At 35.3% G+C, this 23,421-nt stretch overlaps 1 protein-coding gene across 2 annotated transcripts; it reads right to left on the minus strand.

Annotated features, from left to right (window-relative positions):
* Positions 1 to 5,670: 5,670 nt before the first annotated feature.
* Positions 5,671 to 21,921, minus strand: LOC109111525 (BICD family-like cargo adapter 1). 2 transcript variants are annotated; one of them, XM_042738997.1, is made up of 10 exons: positions 21,620 to 21,921; positions 20,060 to 20,275; positions 15,341 to 15,457; positions 14,026 to 14,172; positions 12,801 to 12,980; positions 10,926 to 11,075; positions 9,738 to 9,815; positions 8,301 to 8,410; positions 7,859 to 7,979; positions 5,671 to 6,656 (listed from the first exon to the last, which is right to left on the minus strand). In XM_042738997.1, exons 1-10 carry the CDS (start codon positions 21,869 to 21,871, stop codon positions 6,474 to 6,476), a joined length of 1,554 nt encoding a protein of 517 aa, XP_042594931.1. In that variant the 5' UTR covers positions 21,872 to 21,921; the 3' UTR covers positions 5,671 to 6,473. The 2 variants fall into 2 exon arrangements, with proteins under 2 accessions (XP_042594931.1, XP_042594930.1); XM_042738996.1 differs by having other exon boundaries at positions 10,926 to 11,078.
* Between the last annotated feature and the right edge of the window lie 1,500 nt (positions 21,922 to 23,421).

Raw genomic sequence — 23,421 nt, forward strand, 5'->3', positions numbered from 1 at the left:
TATGTAAACTGCTTTTTTATTATTTTTTTCATTGCAATTTTAAACAGGTCTAAGTAGTTTGTTGTTTTCATGTAGCCTTGGCAACTAGCCTGAATAATATGAAACATGTCAACTCACCTCAACATGCCTTTTGCAATCATTTAACCCACCATGGGCAATGCTGAAGTCGCTGTTACAAATAGTGCAGCGAGCAAGACTGTCATTATCTTTGACACTTATAAGACTTTCGTGTAGTCTGCCGTAAATGTGTCTTATACTTTTTTTTTTTTTTTTGGCACTCTCCCTCTGCCATGGTGCTCCTGTTTCTAGATAGACATAACTGATTAATTTGGTTCAGGAGAAGAGATAAAAGCCCGCCCACACTGACAATTGATTGGTTGATTTGCCGAAACACAGGCCAATCAGGATGCTCTCTGTCTTACATGCGCTTCACACACGCACACTAACACACACACGCAAGGTCTCTCGCTCCCTCTCCCTCTCTGCCGTGCGCGCGCTACACGGTTTGAAACACAGTCTCTGTCTCGCATGCGCCTTTGCTCGCTCGCTCTAGATTCCGGGAGATTTTAACTAATTTGCAGGCATCAGGGAGCCGCTATCAATATACGGGAGACTCCCGGGACTTCCGGGAGACTTGGGATGTCTGCAGAAGGTCATTACTGAAACGGTCGGCTGTTCACAGAGTGCTGTATCAAAGCATATTAAATACAAAGTTGACTGGAAGGAAGAAATTGGGTAGGAAAAGGTGCACAAGCAACCGGGATGACTGCAAGCTTGAGAATACTGTCAAGCTAAGCCGATTCAAACACTTGGGAGAGCTTCACAAGGAGTGGACTGAAGCTGGAGTCGGGGCATCAAGAGTCACTATGCTCAGACGTCTTCTGGAAAAGGGCTTCCAAGCCACTTCTGAAACAGAAACAACATCAGAAGCATCTTACCTGGGCTAAGGAGAAACAGAACTGGGCCCGTATTCACAAAACATCTTAAAGGTGCTGTATATAGGGTTTACACCAAGTGGTTGAACTAGGTATTGCAGTCCAAATACAAAATATTGGAGAGGGGTTTTTTTCACCTGGCCCCTCTTCCTCAGACTTGACGCACACGCAGTTTCACAGATTGACGACACCAACAGGAACGAGCGCACTTGACGATGAATGAAATGAAAAACACTGTGTTTTCCGCCAACTGGCAACACGGGGTGCCAAAATACAATTGGGTAAACTGGCAGTGGGCGGGTTTCACAAACCAAAACAAAGACCCACATTCCAGCCCAGAACGCACATTTTCAAAGGATAATAACTAACTGTAGCATTGTTTTTCAGATAAACAAGTATGTTAACTTAGCATGTTTCTTAAATATCTGCAAACATAGTATGGTATTTTTATGCTTTAGTAGAGTCAAAATCTTAGATACAGCACCTTTAAGGCTAAAAGTAGCTCATAATTTGCCAATTTAGGAGAAAATCATAAAAATAAGTGGCGTGTCAGTCCTAAATTTAGGACTCCTAAAATTAAAGAACTAAAATTAGCTCCTAAATCTGTGAAACGTTAGGAGTAGTGAAGAGGACTCCTAAGTCACTAAGACCAAATCTGAACTATCCTAAAATGGCTGTTGCCAGCAATCACCTCGGAATATAAATATTTTATAAACATTTGACGATAATGACCTTTTAAAAACGTTTGGAGGTTATCCCAACTCCAAATTTTTGATTATATCCTTACTATATAGCTGTTCTCGCGTCCAGTTTGATTTTGTTTTATGCTTGCATGTCTTACTATTCGCCATGATTATTCTACTTTGCTCATTAAAAGGCTGTTTATATGCATATTACCAAAATTGTATTAGTCCTTTAGTCAGCAGAAAAAGAAAAAAAATCCACATGAAGTGGCGAAATCTCACTGTCCGTGACAGACAAATCGTTAACGGCTGGTCTATGTGGTAATATAGTACATCAGGCAGGACATTCATATGCTCACCTAACATTCATCGACCTCAAGTATGGCTTATCATCTGAAATATGTATGTAGTAGCAACTTTATATGGCAGCTCAATCTAATGTTAGCCTAGAAAAAAGTGCAAAGCTCACGTGTTTGTGCGGAGTATGGAAGCTCAACAGTAGCACGCTTGGGCTACTGCATGACAGATGGAGGCACCGGTGTGATCATTTGCTCTTAAAATACTTGATAATTTTTGGTCATACAGATAAGAGTAATACATCTTTTGTATCTGTAAAGACTCTACGTTTATTTGTGTGTACTCAGAATAACAACGAAATGTTGCGCTTTTGTAAAATAATGAAATCAAATAGGATTTGCTTTCTGCCACCTCGGACTCTGTGAACTTGAGCGCAATTCAAATAGAAAACAAATATTCTCAGATTATGTAATCCATATGAAACATGTATACAGGCACATACCACGGAGATGATGAGTCAGTGTCACCAATTTCATCTCTTAAACCCGAAAACAGAAAGCACAAGTGTAACAATAAATTACTAAAACGTTAATGCAGTGTACTTGCTGTTTTTCTCTAACACATTCATAATTATTATATTTGCTGGTGCACTGCGGCAAGCCTTTTTTGTGTGTGCTTGAGTGCTTATTAGGCTATGTAGGCAATTAAAGGCTCATTATTATGATTTATATGGTTTATTAATAAAAGTGCAACTAATAGTCGACTAAAGCTTAAAATGAATGACTAGGCTACTAGTCGACCAGACAAATCTTTAGTCGAGGGCAGCCCTGATGCACACTGACTAATTGTTTGCGAGAAGCAAGAGGCTGACAATTAGCTGAATATATAGCCTACTTGTTTAATTAGTGACACTTAGCCTGCATTTTAAAATCTTTATTGAATGTGGCAATTAACATTTTTATTTTAAAAACTTTATTTGAATATGGCAGCGTAATATTGCACTCTACAATATTTCTACGAATAAATCTCTGACAGACTAGTAGCCAATCACTGTGGGCATAGTTAGTAAGTATGCTGACATCGTCCATAGCAACGAGGTCAACCCCGCCCCCTTACTCTGAGCTTAAGACTTCTGTCTATTCCTTAGTAAAAGTTTGTCTCAGCAGCTTTGTGAATAGGTTTTAAGAGAAAACTCTTAGCTAAAAACTTTAACTGCTATTTAGGAGAACTCTTAGTGGTAAGATAAAATGTTTTGTGAATACGGGCCCTGGACTGTTGCTGAGTGCTCCAAAGTCCTCTTTTCAGATAAAAGAAAATTTTGCATTTCATTTGGAAATCAAGGTCTGGAGTCTGGAGGAAGACTGGAGTGGCACAGAATCCAAGCTGCTTGAAGTCCAGTGTGAAGTTTCTTAAGTCAGTGATGATTTGGGGTGCTGTGACGTCTGCTGGTGTTGGTTCATTGTGTTTTATCAAGTCCAAAGTCAATGCAGTCGTCTACCAGGAAATTTTGGAGCACTTTATGCTTCCATCTGCTGACAAGCTTTATGAAGATGGTGATTTCCTTTTCCAGCAGGACTTAGCATCTGCCCACAGTGCCAAAACCACTTCCAAGAGGTTTGCTGACCATGATATTACTGTGCTTGATTGGCCAGCCAATATGCCTGATCTGAACCCCATATGGAATCTATGGGAAAATCAATTTTGCATTTAAAATAAGTTTTTGGATGTGTGCAGACCTTCTCTTTTAGCAGCATCAGGCAATCAGAGACAAATACTAAATTCTGATTGGCTGCCTTGACAACCAATACACTTAACCTAAGTCTGAGAACCTGACACCTTGTACTTCTGGAGACTCCAGGTAGGTGGCAGTTCTGGAAAATTGTGGCGCTGGAGACTAAATGGTTTCTGGTGATTTCACACCTTATTCTTCACCTTAATTCCTAAATATTTTGCAGTCTTTTGTTATCCATGTGTTTTTGACTGACCCTGCTGACCCACTGAGTATTTTGATGTCCAATGGTTATGCATTAACCTTGCAATTTCTTGTATTGTATTAGTTTTTAATATTTCTCATGGGCTTTTAATAATTATTGACTTTCAGTCTGAGTTAAATTTCTCTTTTTTGGGGGCTCATTTTATCTGTAAAAGAAAATCTGCTTAATTATGCACACCTGAATATTAGACATGTTTTCACTTCCAGCCTTCATGAATAATTATATATCAATTATAAATCACTAAATATCGGATTAATAATAGTTATTAAGAATGATGTCGTTTGGATTTTGTAAAATGTGCTTGGAAAAAAATATGATCAGAATATCAACTTGCATAATAATTATGCATGTACTGTATATTTCCTCTTCTGCTGCCGTGGTTATGCAAGTAATGTTGTGACTGGTTGTTAAGGGAGCCAATCAGAATTTAACAGCCTGGTCTCTGATTGGCTGGAATTATAGCATATTGTAATGCTGGGTTGGGTTGAGCAAGTGAGCCACTGACATTTAGAGAGCACTGAGGGCAGGCATCAGGTGAGCAAGCTAGTGAAACGTTGCACGCGCAAAAGAGAAGGTCTGCACACATCAAAAAACGTATTTTAAATGCAAAATTGATTTTTGTGCGCTCAAAATACTTTCTTCTTTGTGCAACAAACATTTTCTCCACAAAACTCATTTTGCGTGCATGCAAAATGCACTTTTGCATGCTCAAAATATGATCTTTTGTGCACAGAATTGTGGCAGAGGTCTAATCCCATATGGCCCCGACCAAGTATTGAGTGCATAAAAGAACATTATTTAAATAACTTGAACTTTTCTGTTTTGCAAATCCTTTTCTTAAGAAATATTCTAATATTTTGAGATACTGGATTTTCGGCTTTCATTAACTGTATGGAAATAAATAAATAATATTAATAAAAAATCATATTCTATCCCCTCTTGTGGACAACATTAGTATAATGTGTTGTCATGCAGTATGTTTTTTTGAGTTGCCAAAAACTTCTTATTTGATCTCCTAAACCCTTCACTGATTCACACACAATTTTGTCATCTATAGGCACTAATGAGAGAAATGTTATTTAATTTTAGCCATTTTAAGTTGGGTTATATATTCTAAACCTTTTCACTGTGTAGCTGTGACTCAGCACACTTATCAAACTATATCTTCTAAACCATTTGATGAATCCAAATCCTTTTGATAACTTTGTATCTTCAGGGAATGTAGATTTTGGGGACAAATTGGAAAAAAGTTTGAAATGGTAGCTTTATCAAAAAGAATTGCAGAATAATTTACACATGGCAAAAATCAGATGAAAAGGTTAGACTGCCTTCCCTGTGGGCAAGTGATGTTGAAAAGACATCAAATTGACATCAAAACTGACATCCAAAATCAGGTCAAACATGAAAATTTCTTCCAGTGGTAATTGGGTGAAAATAGGAAGTAAATCTCACACTGAAATTGGTTTAATGTATATGTAGGCCAATATGTTTGATTTTCAGTTTAGACCAAATCAACATCATGTCAAGTTTTTGACGTCAGTTTGAATTGCACATTTGACCTTTTTTTGAATAATGTTTGATGTCAATTTGATGTTTTTTTTTTTTAACAGTTGCCCACTGGGCTTGCATGTTCTGATAGATCTAATGAACATATCAATGTCTACTGGTGTTATAATGCTTTATACAGTTGGTTTTCTTTTATACTTTTACTGAAGCCTGATGTGCAAATGCATTCCTTAATAAATACCCTAAAGACACTGCTTTACATAAAAATTTAATTGTACAAATGTCACATTGACAAATATATAAATTACATACAAAACTTGCAAAACAAAACTGCATTAGTGATACACAGAAGAGTACTTAAAGGATTTCAACCATGAACATTGGAATCATTGAATTCTTCTGTATATCATGACAATGTTCGAGTCTGAGCACTACAGATCCTTCATATGATACAGAGCATTAGTGAACTGAACAACTCTGGAGACGTTCCTTCATGTGCACATACTTTTCATGTGTAGTTCAGGTACATGTTTGTTCTATTAAATCTATTACAAAATGTTATGTTAAATGCCATTAAAATCAACAAGATCATGACCAGCATGATGTCGGTGTATTCATTCTTTCATTACTTACAGTAAGTATAAATAGTCATATTATACAACTGAATCTCACAAAAACTTTCAGAACACTTTTCACTCCAAAGACAACAGAAAGATATCATATAAAGATAAAGATATATTTCACAATAAGATAATTACAGCACATTCCATTACCATTTCTAAAATTACATTCCATTAAGTTCTAAAATGTCTTATTACCTTCATACAAAATATTATTTCTTCTTTTTGTTTTTTGAATTTGGGGAGAAATGTGAACATGTTTTTGTGAAATTTATTTACAATTTGTTCTTGAATAAGAAGTTTTTTTTATTCAAGAACATGTTTTCTCTCTCTCTCTCTCTCTCACACACACACACACAAACACAGACGTGGTCAGTGTCTTTGGCATTGACGGTGGATCATTACACACGAGTGTCTGATATGTTCCTGTAAGCGGGTTTATTTGCTGCGTTTGAGCCAGTCTCTCCAGGGCGTCTGGTTCTGCTCCGGGCTGATCTCTGGTAGAGTGGACGGCCGTCTGGACTTACGCAGGAAAGAAAGACGACCTGCTGATCTCTTCTGAGGCTCTTCTGTCTGCTGTTGGTTCCTCAGCTGCTGATTGATGATAATCTGGATATCATCCTGCAGGGACACATGAATAGTTCACAAACATCCTAAATTATAACATTTTAAATATCTCCTTCAACATATCCATGCAATGTATTCGGTACAATTTCAATAAATCATTATAAATGCATTCTTTTGCACATTATTATTTTTATTCGTGTGTATGTGCTAGTCGATAGCAATGCAGTAACGTGAAACAATCTTTCTTTTTTTTTATAGCAAATAAATAATGTTTCTTCAACATTTAGGAGCATAGGGTAGAGTTCTTATAAAAATAAAACCATACAAAAACATGATCATTTCTTGAAATAAAATAAACGTTGTCACACTTTATTTTAAGGACCCATTCTCGCTATTAATAAACCAATAACTACAACTTTTGCTTCAATAAACTCCTAATTTGCTGCTTATTAATAGTTGGTAAGGTAGTTGTTAAGTTTAGGTATTGGTTAGGATTAGGGATGTAGAATATGCTCATACAGAATTAATTCTTTATAAGTATTAAAAAACAACCAATATGTTAATAATAGGCATGCTAATAAGCAACTACTTAATAGTGAAATTGATCGCTTTAATAAAGTGTTACCATAAATGTTAAACGTTAACCAAAATATAAAATAAATGAATAAATATTTTAGCCAGTTGCCAAGGCAACATTTCTCCTTTTAATTTGAATTTAATGTACAAAAACTAAAACTGACATAATAAAACTATAGACATAAAAATAAAACAAAATACTAAAAACAACAAAAAACATAAAATTACTAAAACTTTAAAATAAATACTGAAAATCTATATAATTAAAACTAATGATTCTAAATATTAATAAAATCTGTAATAGTATCTCGATGCTAAAATAACACTGACAAGGTGTTGATTTCAAAATGAATTTATATTTTAACTTCTTGTGGCTACTGAATGAGAACAGGAAGTTTTGAGAACATATAACACATTCACTTACAAAAGAACATTATACATTATTTTATTATTATTTCAATTTGATCTGTTCTCTTATTTAATGCTCTCAAAAGCAGTTACACAGCACATGAAACAGCTGCAAACTTCCACTGTGAACAGCAGAGGGCGACAGAGTGTCCACAACAGAAAAACACACCTTCTAAACCCAGCAAGGAGCAAGAAACCAGTCCTAATTACTCAGTAAGTGAGGACTGAGAGGTTTGGAGATTCAGCTGTTGTAATTAAAAAACAGTTGTTACCTGCCAGGCCTCCAGTTCCTGTGACAGCTGTAGTTTGCGTTGAATGGCTTCCAGGAGTTGGTTGTTCAAACACATCATATCATGTTTAGTCCTCAGCAGCTCTGCTTCCATCGCTGTCTTCCTGCATGACAGAAAACCAACACCAAGACGTTAAAAATGCCTCTTTTCTATTAGACTATTTATTCATTTAAGTTTTAAAGCCATATCAGCAACAATGGCTATATTAAGGCCAACATTAACAATATCATTTTAATACATCATTTACAATAATATAACATTTTCTTAAGAATCACACAAAAACATACAAATAGCAACTTTTCTACAAGACAAAACTATTTAAGTATCTGTTCCAATTAAAGAATATTACTTGCATAACTGCTAATGAATACTTTCTCATAAACATTTATAGAATCATAATACCAAGTGCATGTTCAATATTTACTTAGTGATGGCATCATCACGGTCCTTTATGGCCTGCTGAACTACTTCCTGCTCCACAAGTCTCTCAGCTCGCAGCTTGAGCTTGGCGTTTTCTGCCACGAGACGCTCATTCTGAGAGAAAAGCCAAACATGAGGATTAATATTTGAAATGATTTTGCAATTGAGTCTATTACTGCTAATAAGCATATTAATAAAAAAAACATTCTAAAAACAAATACATAAAACAAAATAACTTAATTCACACTGAAAAACTAATTTCAAGCATTTAAGCATAAGAAAAACTAATTTCAAGCATTTAAGCATAAGCTTAATACTTTAAGTAATTTTTAAATACATTTTTCAGCAACATATTTGTACAGAAAGTGTACAGATAAAAATGTCACAGTGTTTAGAAACAAACAAGCACTCCTAAAACTACTGTATAACTGGATTTCATTAAATATTTATGAGCTTTCTTTGGTTGTCCAATCAATGTTAATATCCTTGTAAATATTAAAATAAAGAAAGTTAACACAGAGTTTATACATATACAGCATGAAAACTCAAAACCTGCCCATCCAGGACTGACGTTAAACACAGGGCAAAGTATAAACAGTGTAAAACACTGAACAAGATAAGCCAGGGAGATGGTAACGGTGGGTTTAAAGGTGAAGCTTCATTTTTTTGGACCAGGAGTGAAAGCGTCATTAGTTTTGCAAATGGACATTTTTCAGAAATTAAACACTTCACCTTTACCAAATTTAAGTGTGAAGCCCAAAAGAGAGTCGATGAGGACTAGATTCACAGCACAGGCTTTCTTCCTTCCTTCTACACAAGGCTGTTACTCAGTAGCTTTGTATTGTTTTCCAGCGTAAATGTTTAAAAATTCTTAAATCGAGATCCATTTACTTGAAAAGCAAAATTACATAAGTCTTGACATAAGTCTTTTACATAAGAAAAATCTACTTAATTCAAACCCAAAAATGTAACTTAATCTACAATTCCTCTTGATGGATAATTGCTCTTTTTTTAAGCATAAACTCACTTAATCTATATCTCTATAAGACCTTATTTTGCATTTCATATTGTAAATATATCTTGATTTAATGATGTTTAGTATATTGTATTTTAGGAAGATTTTTTTAATGCCATGACTTCATTGCATTGATTAAAAAACTTTTTGAGGCTGTGATTTGTGGAAGTGCAAATTAAGACATTTTAAGAAACCCTGACTAAGTATTCTTTCCTTCCTGAAATCGATAAATTCACCACTTGACTGCATTTGTTAACTGTCTTCATACAGCTGTGAATCCCCGTCAGAAAGCAGTGAATCTTTGTCCTAAAATTCCTCAGGCGTTGCCAGACCCTCCAAACAATGGAGGCATTTTTAAGGAACTGAGCCCAGGTCAGTGGCGGTGGTATTGGGCTGCTGTTAGTTTAATGCCTGAAGAACTGTTACCTGATCCTGCAGCTCCTTTATCCGGATGGCATTCTCACACGGATCGCTCACCGATCCCACAATGGACTTCCTCTTCTCCTGCAGACACAAATGATACAGGAGCGTTCAGCACTGCATGCTGGATTTGTGAAGCGTGGTGACGGCAGGGTGTATCTCTCTACAGCATCAGTATCATGTAACGAGCATAAATGGCCCTCTGTTCACTCTCCCTCAGTCTCTACCTCTGGCTACATTTGTGGCTTCATTGATCCCCACTGAACACACCCCAACCTGAACAAAACCTCTGACGCAATTCCCACTTCAATACACAGCTGGCCAAACTGGGTCAATACTGCATCAACAGCACAGTGGGGAGTTTGTTTAATATCCAGACCTTTTGTGCATTAAACATACTGTACATTCATTTAAATCCTAATGTACTGTTTGAGCTCACAGAAATAGCATTTCAGTTTCAGCAATTACATATATATATTCTGATATAATTGGGTGAATCTCACAAAAACACATTCAGTTGGCATTTTACCTACAAACTAATAAATGGAGTTGCATTAAGCAAATAGAGCCTTTTTTATATTACCATAATTTTTCAGCAATATTTCATAAATTAGTATTTTTTTCTGTCTATTTTCTGTAATGCACCTGAATATGACTTCGAGATTTTGTTTGTCTCTTTATTCTCTTTTGTGTGTATGCTAATATAAAATGGCAATTTTAAATACAAAAAAACTGTAATACTATTACAAATTTGCAGTGTATAATATTAGTATTAAAAGTAGTTTAATAGTATTTTAATACTGTACAACAAACACACAAATACAGTACTACACCAATTAATTAATTAATTAATTTATAATTTGTAATTTTATTTTTTTATTTTTGCATTGGGAATAAAATTGCTTCATTTTCTTAAATCACATCATAATATTTCCCACGTTTGATGCCGGATTGGAATATGATCCAGGAAGGTTATGTGAGATTTACCTAATGACAAAACAAAAGCCACGAGGACACACACTGATATGGTCTGGATGAAGATTTACAGTATGAAGATATATGAATGTGAATCATTGTTGCTGAAATGTGAGACAGTACGAGATGTCAAAATACTCCAGGAAATAAGAAACATTACTTGCAGCACATTATATGTCAGCTTCTGTTACGTTTGTGTCCCGTAGAAAACAGCTGTACCTGTAGTGTCTCACTGTGTGCTATCCATTGTGCTGCGTGTTTCAGTTGTCCCAGCATGCCCTGCAGGCTGTCATCGGAGTCCTGCTCAGCCTCTGATCTGTAGGCCACAGGCTGCAGCAGTACCAGGATGTAGTGCAGCTCTCGACAGACCTGCTGAGCAAGACACGTGTTCTAGTTGTGGCCAAATGTCAAATGAACAGACTAATGTAAATCTCTGAAATGTATTTAGCTTTGTTCCAAAACCTAGAGAGCTGTCTTGCTGTCTACTGCGGCCTCCTAATGGAGAAGCTCACAAGAGACTAGGGGTTTACAATGCTTTGCATATGCAGCACCTCACTGCTTCACATAATAGTATGCACAAGAGACTTAACTCAATTTGATTTCAACAGAGTAACAAATCTAACAGTATAACCATAAAAATTAAGGCTGTCAAAGATAATGTGCTAATTTCTGTGATTAATAATTTCTGTTAAATGCATTACAATAAGTAACACAGTATCAGCATTTTCCCTTCCTGATGTAGCTGTTATTAATTTATTTTCCCCACATTGTTTGACAGGCATTGCAGCAAATGATCACATATCGATACTAAATGTTTTAACTACTATTTTCATTCATTCATTCACTGAATTCGCAAAAAAAAAAACTTAGTAAGGGGGAAAAAATGAACTGACAGCTCAGTCAAACAGGGAGAGCTGAACCTGACAGAGAGAGAAATATCACTATATGTGACCCTGGACCACAAAACCAGTCATAAGGGTCAATTTTCTGAAATTGAGATTTATACATCACATAAAAGCTGAATAAATAAGCTTTCCAAAGTTTCCATTGGCATTATTTTGCAGAGATATAACTATTTGAACATCTGGAATCTGAGAGTGCAAAATAAAAAAAATATTGAGAAAATCATTTTTAAAGTTGTCCAAATGAATTTTTTAACAATGCATATTACTCATAAAAAATTCAGTTTTGATATATTTACGGTAGAAAATTTACAAAACATCTCCATGGAACATGATCTTTACTTAATATCGTACTGATTTTTGGCATAAATCGATAATTTTGACCCATACAGTATATTTTTGGCTATTGCTACAAATATGCTACTTACAACTGGTTTTATGGTCCAGGGTCCCATGTTACTATATACAGTACACTATATACAACACACTACATAAAGGCACAGCTAAATGTGACATTATAATGGGTTTATGTCAAAATTGTTCTAAGATTAAATTAAAAATTAAAACTGGAACAGTTAAAAAGGCACATATTTGAGTTAAATTGCTTTATTAATCTAAATTTATCTCAAGAAATCGATTTGAATAATCCAGCATTAACATCAGCATTAGTATCAGTGATATTTGCCTTCATTCATAGCACTAAGTAAAAACATGCCATTAAACAAATATTTAAATATAAAATATTTATATATATATATATATATATATATATATATATATATATATATATATATACTAACTTTATGTTGTTTCTGAATATTTTTTTATATTCAATCTGCTAATATACTTATAATTACATCATTTTAATTTTAGGTGTGATTAATCATGATTAAAGAAAAATCTAATTTACACCTTCACACCGATGTGTCTCCAGTGCGGCTGGATAGAGAAAGTGAACTTAACTAATTAACACAAAAAGCAAATCAACACATATTTGTTGTGTGAACTGATACCCCTGTATGTATGTATCTTTCTACTGGACGACTCAAATAGCTCTGAGTGTAGTGTGCAGCTAAAAAAAATATCAAATTGAGATAAAATAACTATAAGATAACAGGTCTCTTCTTCTGTAACACACTGATTTTAAGAAGAATGTGGTCCAGTTTGGCATTATCAGGTTACGCTGTATCACCTGTTCTTTGTCCAGGCTCCAGTCTGCGGCGTCCAGATTGTTTTCAAGCTCAGACAGTAAAGACGAGTCATTGTGACTCTTCTCCTGGAGGGCCACTTCCTCCTGCAGCTCCTCGACCTGAGACTGCAGCTCTTGAGCCCGGGATCGAACCCCATCCACTTCCCGCCAGGCCTCTGCCAGCTGGGACAGAGGGAAAAAAATTTTAACGCTCATGTGCAAATACGTATAAGAGCCATTAAATTTTCTCTGAAATAAATTGTTTTTTTTACAATTATGAGGGACATGTTTTTTCAAACTAAAAATATTTTGTCAATTTTGGTGTTTATGCACGCTAGAAACGTATTCTGCCTCTTACCAATCACACACAAAAACACACACAAACAACATAAACTTTTTCTTATTCTTACTCTTCCCTCAAACACAAAAGAAATAAACTCAAATACATATAGAAACTTGTATGAAGTTTCATGATTCATTGTGCAGAATATGCACTGAGAATGTGGTTTCACCCAACAGTATTTCTATATTTTACCTTCCAAATGCTTCCGTAAGCATCATTTATGCGTTTGGAATGCAGCACATATTGGATACTCACTTACTGACAGACAGCTGCTTTCTAATGCTCCATGCACTTTGTGTGATCATTCTGAAGACACTCGTGGCATGTGACTGTAAATGCACTTGCATCTCAAAATGCTTACTTAATGTAAACACGATCGGTTATGTCTTAAAGGCAGGACAAAATTAGCCTATTAGAGCTGCCGCAATAATGCAGAGAAAAAGAGAAATATCCATAACTGCACACTCTCAGATAGTAAAAGCACCTTGTGTTTTATTGCTTGTTGTGTGTTTCTTTGTTCCCCTTTATTGATATATAAATTAGGTTTGTTCGAATTCTTAACATGCAATTGTTCTGCTTTATTATTATTTTTCAATTATTTTTATAAAGTACTTTTATACGTCCTTTTAAAAAAATGCACAAATAAATGTGATATTGAAAGTCATTACTAAGAAAATTGAAGAATCGAATTGAAATCGAAATGTCTCTGCTACATTTGTACTGTTCATAAGAGCTGTGTGGACATTTTCAGTTCATTTTTGAATTTTCAGAGACAAATCCTGGACCAGATTCCAGTTTTACTTAAACTACAGAGCAGTGGTACACATTCTGCTGAGTTGAGTATAGTGTGTGTGTGTGTGTGTGTGTGTGTGTGAGTGACCTAACCTGTTGTATGTGTGTGTGACTCTGTTGTTCCTGTAGATCCAGGCGTGCATGTAGTGTGGACATAGTGTCTTTTAGTTCCTCATTCTCATGACAAGTCATCTTCAAGCGCTGCTCAAGTGTTTGCTCCCGCTGCGTGAGCCGTGCCACCTGAAAACACATACACACACACACATTATTATAGCTTTTACCCCACACTGTTCTGTAAGTCAGCAAATTCTACAATCGTTCACGTTCACGTTCACTTTATCGTGTGCTTCTAGTTACAGAAAAATAGTTATGTTTGTATGCGATTACAATCCTTGAATGGAAGAGAAGGTGAACAGATTTTGCTTGCTGTCCATGATGAAGGGCTCGAGTATGGTGAACTCTTTCAAAGAACTGCATTCTGTAGCTGTGTCCCAATTGAGGCTGCATTTGAAGAACAAAATGTGTTGCAGCGGCACAATGAAGGACGTCCCAATTCAAAGACAACATCATTCCCCGAGTGATGAAGGCTACTACAGATGGATCCTTTGCAGCCTGGCCCAAGATTCATTGCACACCAGTGACAACTGGATTTTGATTAAGAAAAAAATCTGGATTATGATTTTAAATCTAAAGGGATAGTTCACCTGAAAATTCAAATCATTTATTCACCCTCATTTCATTCCAAACCTCTATAATCTTATTTGTTCTGTGTTTTAAAATGTTGTAATGTTCTATTTGTTCTATGGAATGGATTTTGAAGAGTGTTAGAAACCAAACTGTTGTTGGTCCCCATTAACTTCCATAGTATGAAGAAAAAAAAGAAATACTATGGAAGTCAATGGGGATCAGAAACTGTTTGGTTACCAACATTCTTCAAAAGATCTTCTTTTGTGTTAAGCAGAAGAAAGAAACTCGGTCTCTTCAGAATACAGATTTAGAACAACTTGAGAGTGAGTAAATGATAACAGAAGTTTCTAAGGTGAACATATTAGGCAGGTTGTGAACCCTGTTTTGCTTTCGCTCACATCGACCTTTAAGGTGAAGGTGTGGCCTTTTGAATTCTGTGTCCTTCCAAGAATGCAGCCTCTGAATTGGGGCACAGCTATTGTTTAGTCTAGAATGCCACAAACAAAGACAAATGTAATGATACAGCAGGGAAAGTGCTTTTTTAAAGTTGCTCAACCAATCAAATTAGCTATCTGGAACTTACTGTTGCATAACATTTAATAAACAAGCATGCATGGACAGCAGGCGATACAGTATAGGCAACCATTTTTTACTGTAATTACAGTATATCATTTTGTAGTATAAAATACGATGCAGTGTGCGAGTATGAACAGTTTCTCACCTGTTCTCTGAGTGCGTTGATGATTTCTTCGTCCTGGGGTCTGGCTTGCCCTCTTTCTCTCATTTCCTCTTTCAGTCTTTGAAGCTCGCTGGTCATGGCTCGCTCCACTTCCATTCCCTAAACATACACAACACAGCTCACTAATCAAACCACTGTACTTCCGAACGCTTTTTCAGCTTCCAAATATATTCATAAATCAAATGGGCGATATCCAGAAGAAGCTACATTGAGAAAAGAAAGTAACAATAAAAAAAAGATGTGTTTTTCCATCAAGGAATGCGTCCCATTTTCACAATGAAAAGGAGTTAAGTTCGCTTGATAAGAGCTGAACAAAAGCACGCATTGGCTGATCAGGGGCCTCTGGTGATGAACCTGAATCAACAGATAACTGGACAGACGTCAGTGTGCATCACACGCCTTCAGAACCGGATCAAAGAGCCGCATGACTGATGCAGCTTGGCATCTTGGTCTTGGCAGTGGCATCATCGTGCCAGATGTGAGCGTTTATGGGATGGGGGTGGGGAATGACCCCACGCTCAACAGCATACGGAGGGGCGGCTAGAGGTCCTGGTTCAATTAGATTCAACTACCAAGCACCACAAGGTTAGTGGTCCCATGAGGAAAGGGCTATTCAGGACTGGCTTACGTTAACCAGTGCATTGTTGCATTCAGTAACGCTCCTGCCAGCTGATGCCCCAAGCCAGACAGCGTCTCCAAAATAAATCTCAATTTACTTCTGAGAATCTTATTTCGGATACAATCTTGTCAGATTGTATAACAAGGTTAACTGAAACACTAGCAGTGCTAGCTAAATTAAAAAATAAAAATTTTGCATGACACAGCTGTCAAAATAGTAAATTCGCTCAAAATTCAGAAGAAAAAAAACAAGAAAATACAAATGAGCTCATGTAAAAAATAAAAGCTATTCAACAAGTGTAATTCCATTTATGGAATTTGTTTACATGCTATGAAGCATCAATATTGCCGTTACTCATACAGCTATTAAAACTTCGGGAAATGGCTTGGATGATACCTCAGATTTTGCAGTTTGTTGAGGACAGGTGTGGCATTACGTAAGACTGGTCCACCTCACAGCAGGTGACCGGAGAACAGCACAAGTGTGAATGATTTACGAAGCCATGCAATTAAACTGTGACTGATTTGCTGAATCAGAGTCGCATGACCTCAGCAGCTCTACACTTCCAGGATACTTCTTTAAAGTAAACAATTCACAGAGATATTCCTAAATGTGTGTGAGGTATGTTATCAAAACTGTGTCAGAAGACATCCCCACTATTAATTTCCTTTTGATGTATGGACGAGAATTAACTTATTATCTTCTGTGCGCAGTGAAATAAAGAGTCATGCAGTCCTGACTGCACCATGGAATGCTGTAGAATAATAATAACAATACTGATGTACTACAAAGCACATGTTTTTTTTTTTTTGTCAAATCCTACTAGGTTCAGACCTGATCACAAAAGCAAGCATATACAAGTGTGTTTGTAGCATCCCGAGAGGTTTACACCCTGGAACAGGAAGGCACAGCTTTTCCTGCAATAACAAATGCTTGTGTTAAGGCTTCTCTGTAAACAACATGGGAGGCTGATCTCCTCTAAATTACCCTGAATTCTCCTGATTGACTCTCTTCTCGCTTTTGTGCGACTATGTCCAATACAGACTGTTAGGTACTAAGAGTACGTCACAAACAGTAACAAATACACATATCTAACCCAACCTGATCCTAAACCTCACACAAAGCTTTCTGTATTTTTAAGAAAACATTCAGTATTTAGTAAGATGACATTAAGCTGTCTTTGTGGGAACACTGGTCCACATACATACACACGTTTACTTTTGTTCCCAAAATTATATCAAAACCCACAGACATTCACACAGAAATACTCACCATTCAAGGCTTCATACACCCCAAAAAGAGCTGTTTACCATAACAGACAAAAGCACATCTGAAATCGAAGCATAAAAGCGCTTATCTGTAACTCCACTCTAGACTCCGCTTGAGAGCAGTTATAATAAAAACATATGCATGGTGGAAGCCGTGGTGTAATGAGTAAAACACACACTTCCTCTTCCTTCGTAGCAGGACGGGATACATAAACATCAGTGTTTCCTGATCTTTGATTTCTTGGAAAAAGCGCTCACAGACAGTCTCCACTGCTGCTTCAGTGTAGTGACGTGTGTTGAGTGGTGGATGAGAGGGAGTGGAGTTAGTATGAGTTAGCCATTACTCTTCATGACTACAGCATGTCTGTCGTACCAAACTGTGATTAAACATTAGTAAAATGAGCTCAGGAGTTTGAATCAGGTGTCCTGGCAAGTGTGCAAACAGAAAAAAATCTGCAAACCTTGACCTTGAGCATAACAAATCTGTAAGATTAGATATGAGTGGAGTGTGAGAGGAAGGTGTGTGAAAGTGGTTTCCAGACAGAATGAGTCAACAGGAGCAGGTGGAGCTAAATTTAGGTTTCTCGACATGTAGGTGACTTATGGAAGCTTGTTTCCACCATGGAAATATAAACAAGACAAACTCTTGAATTCTGACTTTCTTTCGCAAAAGACACTTTATGTTTTGCAATTCTATTGTTTGTTTGTTTTTTCTGCCACAGAAAAATAAAATAAAATAAAATAAAATATAAAACGGTAGGCTAATTGTGATTTTTTTACTGCACCATTCTGACTTTTTCTTCTCAAATGTAAATTTATATATTTACGGTAAATACTTATTTTTTCTATCCCGTGGCAGAAACAAGATTATAAGGACTCCAAAAAGAGACGGAATTAATTACAAAATCATTGGAATTTATAATAAATTTCCAACCAGTTTAAATGAAATTAAATAAAAGAATAAATAAAAATAAAACAGTAAAATTGCTGTTATAAAATATATTGTTCTGACGCCAATATTCTGTTATAATCCAGTGTTATATAATTGCGGTGAATTGGTTTCTGTTTTGCCTAAATAATAATAATAATAATAATAATAATAATAATAATAATAATAATAATATTAATAATAATAATAATAATAATAATAATAATAATAATAATATTAATAATAATAATAATAATAATAATAATAATCCTTTTAATGAAAAGTTCGTCCTTGTTTTGACTTTTGGAGTCCTGCTACTTGTTTTGTATTTCTCTCTCTTTCTCTCTCTATACAATGTTAACACATAGGGACCAATTCTCACTATTAACTAGTTGCTCATTAGCATGCCTAATATTAACATATTAGCTGCATATTAGTGCTTATAAAGCACATATTCTGCATGATCAGATTCTACATCCCTAATCCTGCCCAATACCTAAAATTACCAAATACCTTACTAACTATTAATAAGCAGCAAATTAGGAGTGTATTGATGGGAAATTGTTAGTTAATAGTGAATGTACAGTATGTTCACTTATCTAAAGTGTTACCTTTAAATCCTAAAATATTTTTCGTTTTCTTTATGCAAAATAGAATGACCTTAGTCATATCTTGTTGTGGTTTCACTCATATGGCCTAAAAGTAAACAGGAATGTCACAAACTCTTGGACTCACACACATATCCCAAAAAAAAACACAGAAATAACAAAAACCATGACACAAACTCTGATATTGTTGTGGTTTCACTCATATGGCCTAAAAGTAAACAGGAATGTCACAAACCCTGAGCCAAATACTGTGATCGTGCACACTTTACAAAGCTAAAGTCAACATGTCACAGATTCATAAAACATATAAAAAAAACCCATAAAAAAACACCAATTAATTAAAATAACTAAAATCAACAAACAACAATAAACAAACAACTATCAACCTACATCAATTACCAGTGCATTAACTAACCCCAGCATTTATTAATCTTTGTTAATGTTAGTAAATAAAAACAGTTCTTCATTGCTGGTGCATGTTAGTGCATTAACTAATTTTAACAGAACTTTTTTTATTTTAAAAATGCATTAATACAGTAAATGATAAAATATACAATAACTAAGATTAACAAATGCTATAGAAATATTATTCATCATTCATGTTACGATACTGTAAAGTGTGTTACCCATAGATTTGTATGGACTTTCTTCCTCACACTACATTCACAATATTTAGATGTCAGCTATTTTTCATATCATATCTGATATGAACCCAGGAACAGTGTGACTTCATCTTTATCTGAGCAAGAGACAGTATCAGTTGCATTATCGGCCTTTATAATCGTTACAGTCTTTTATGAGCCCTATGTATGCGTATGTGCTCCAGTTAAGTGTGTGGTTGGGTTTTGCTGTCTGGCTAATAAAGGACACATTCATTACACAATAAAAGCAACAAATGCATAAAGAGACCTGCCCTTAATGATCGCATCATCAAAACTGGCTTGTCACTTTGATCACTGTGTATATGAGTATGGCAAAAGGTTACAATGATTTTCAGAAACAGAAATCGTGACTAAATATAATTCATCATGTAAAAATGTATTTACTAATTTTTTTGTTTTAATTGCATTAATCAAATGTGAGTGAGTGTGGAGGTTTCTGGCCAAATGATGCATTTGAGCTCTCATTTCATGCCTGCGGTTCCAGTGTTACAGGATGAGTTATGCACAAGGGATTTATACTTATGTTTGTGTTTGTTCAGATCAGCAACCATGCTAAAGGTGATGCTTGAAAAGATGAACGGCGTGGTTGATGTGAAGTACAGTATGTGTCACTGACCCTCTGCAGCTGTTCTCTGAGTCTGTGGCTGTGTTCGCTGTGCTCCTGCTTCAGTCTGCTCTTCTCTCTCTCCGCCTCGCTCAGACTCTGGCTCAGCCTCTCGACCCGCGCCTGCAGCTCCTGCACGTCTCGCTCCAGCTCGGACACCTGACTCTCCCACTGCACCCGGCAGTCCTCCAGCTTGACCCGCAGCTCGTACCTGCCCTGCTCCAGCTCCTGAGGACACACACCGGTCAGGCCCTCACACAAACCAATCTCAGATATCACACTCTAATTCCAGAGTCCACTGCAGACATTTGTCTAACTATGAGTATATTTGCAACTACATATCAACTAGCAGTCATTAGTGTATTAGACTGTTAGTTTAGGGTTAGTAGAATAAGTTAACATGTAGTTGCAAAGTTACTTATTAGCCAGTAGAATGTATGACATTTGTTTTATGTATTTTACTTTTCAGCAGACACTTTCTTTTGCATATATATATATATATATATATATATATATATATATATATATATATATATATATATATATATATATATTTTTTTTTTTTTTTTTTTTTGCAAAAGTGGTCATAACTTTTTTTTAAGTAAATTACTTTAAAATGTAGATTAGTCTAATTTGAAGTTGAAAATTAAGGCTGATTAGCACTTTGTTAACTGCTACTACATCAAACTAGTACTTAAGACAGAACTAGGCTGTTTATGCAACTGACCCCTGAATTCCACAGATGTCAGAAAAGGCACAGTGTATGAAACAATGTGAGGGTGAGTAAATAATAACAAAATTTTAATTTCCAGGAGACCTATTCTTTTATGATAACATATTTGATATTCAAAGTCATACAGATTTTTAAAACTGAATCGGATTTGCAATAATTAATTGTAAATAATTAAATGAGAATACACCAACATAAAATCTGATCTTATATGAAAATGCTAAAACTATGAAAAAGAACACTTTTCCCCCGTTTAAAAGAGCAGTTAAATTTATTGTTGTATTACATTTTGAATACCTGCCTAAAATATACCTTTAAATATAATAATGCAGTGGCATCAAAAGTATTTGAAAAGTAAAAATGTCTGATTGTATTAGATAAAGAATCAAAACAAGTGACATTTGCGTTATAGAAAGCTCACTGTTCAAAGAAAAAAAAAATGTTTTTTTCCAAGTGTTGAGTTTATAGTTATAAATCAACAGAGATGGAGCTGAGAATGGAAACACCTGTGTGAACCTGATGGAAACTGACTAAGCCACTAAAAATATCAAGACACCTGTTACATAAAAGTAAAATTAGTTTTGAGAAAAAAAAAAAAAATCTAACATCATATTTCACTTGTTTTCATATTTAATAGGGGCATTTAAGTGTCCAAAAACATGTTAGGACCTCTGTGCGTATAGTATTACACATTTAATATAATAACAAACAATTATAGAGACATGGGTTTAAAAATGAATATTACGCTTTATGTAGAACAAGAACCTTTACAAGAACACATTGTCGCAAAAACGGAAACTCTGACGGCTCTGTAGACACGCCGCGGTCATGAAGTGGCTCACCTCCAGCTGCTGCGCGTGTTTGTCGTGAAGCGCGTCTCTCTCCTGCTTCAGCTGTCTGTTCTCCAGCAGCAGAGCGTTTCCCACCTGAGCTGCCAGAAGAACCTCGTCCTCCTTCTGCCGAAGCGCTGCGAACACCTCCTCACTGTCCTTATACACCGGCAGACCTTCATCATTACTGAACTCATAAGAGTAAAAGTCTTCCTCCACTTCCATCTCATGTGCTTTATAACACAGCTCTTCTCCCAGACTCATAGCGCCCGTGTTATGAGAGGAAACAATGAGCACCTCAGGTCTCCATGGGTGCGAGAAAAAAAAAAAAAAAAAAAAAAAAAAATGGAAGAGAAACCTCTGGTTGATACACTCATGGGTTTGTTTGCAGACGGATGATGGAAAGGAACTCGTATGGGTGGGGCTTGTGAAGTTTCAGGTGACTCGTCTCTTTAAAACTAATATATATATATATATATATATATATATATATATATATATATATATATATATATATATATATATAGCAATAATTTACAACTGTGATAAAATAATTAGTTTTGATGGCATATTTCATATATATATATATATATATATATATATATATATATATATATATATATATTATATATATATTTTTTTTTTTTTTTTTTTTTTTTTTTTTTTTTTAAACGAGGCATAGGGTATGGGGTTATTGTTGAAAAACATGTTCATAAAAAGAAAGGAAAGGGATTCATAAATAAATTGAGCTTAAAATTGACAGCATTTACTGAAGGAAAAAAAAAAACCTAACAAACAAAACAACCTTTTCCACTTGAAACAAAGCGATGGGGGGGAATTCCAAAAGGGGGCGGGGCTACGGCTCTTTTTCAGTCTCCGCCCATTTGGACTGCTGCCTGCAGGCTACTGTATATCCTTCCTAGAAGTCAGTGAAATTTCAGATTGTTTATCAGTGCAGCAGCAGACTACTCTGAAATCTCTCTCCCCTGCTTTTTTCCCCACTGCACTTTTATAGTGTGTGCTCTGAAGTGTTTGAGACATGAAAGAGTATTTCTTTATATATTTTTACTTCTACACTGTTAAAAAAAAAAAAAAATAATACTAGTAATTTCTGAGTGAAAATTGTATCTACACAATTTTTTTTCTTCAGTGAACACAGTGTTAAATATGTATTACATATTTAGTGAAACTGTGAATGATTAATATATGTATATATGCAATATGTTAATATTTGTTAGAATTATCATTACTCTTTGGAACACTGCTTGTCCAATCAAATTTGTCAGCTAACTAGAGATAAGATAATAAATGGATACGTAATATAACAGTCTACAGTAGTCCGAGGTGTAATCTCATGTGGCTTTTTATTTCTTATATTCTAACATTATTTTATGCCTTCATAAAATACAAAACTAGTTTTTGTTTTTAAGCAGACATGCCCTTATCAGATAAGATTGTTAATTACAATGTTCCTGTAGGACCTTGATCATCTTAGACCAAGACCTTTATATTTGGAACTGATTTTATTTTTAAATTCATGAATACCACATCAGAGTATTGAAAGAGGTCCATATTTGTCTAGACAGGATTTTATTAAATCACAAACACAAACACAAACACAAACACAAACATTTTATATATATATATAAAGCAGAAATCATGACTGTTCAGATAGTTATCCAAGCTTTTTGAGTTATGACTATTTCTAATGAAACTGTTTAACCAAACTACACTGAGTTAGAGAGAAACAAATTATTACAAAAAATACAAATAAATGTTTATGTTGTGTCTCTGAAACCAATAAATAGCTAACA

This window comes from Cyprinus carpio, chromosome B15, assembly GCF_018340385.1.
Source record: "Cyprinus carpio isolate SPL01 chromosome B15, ASM1834038v1, whole genome shotgun sequence".
NCBI classification, from domain to species: domain Eukaryota; kingdom Metazoa; phylum Chordata; class Actinopteri; order Cypriniformes; family Cyprinidae; genus Cyprinus; species Cyprinus carpio.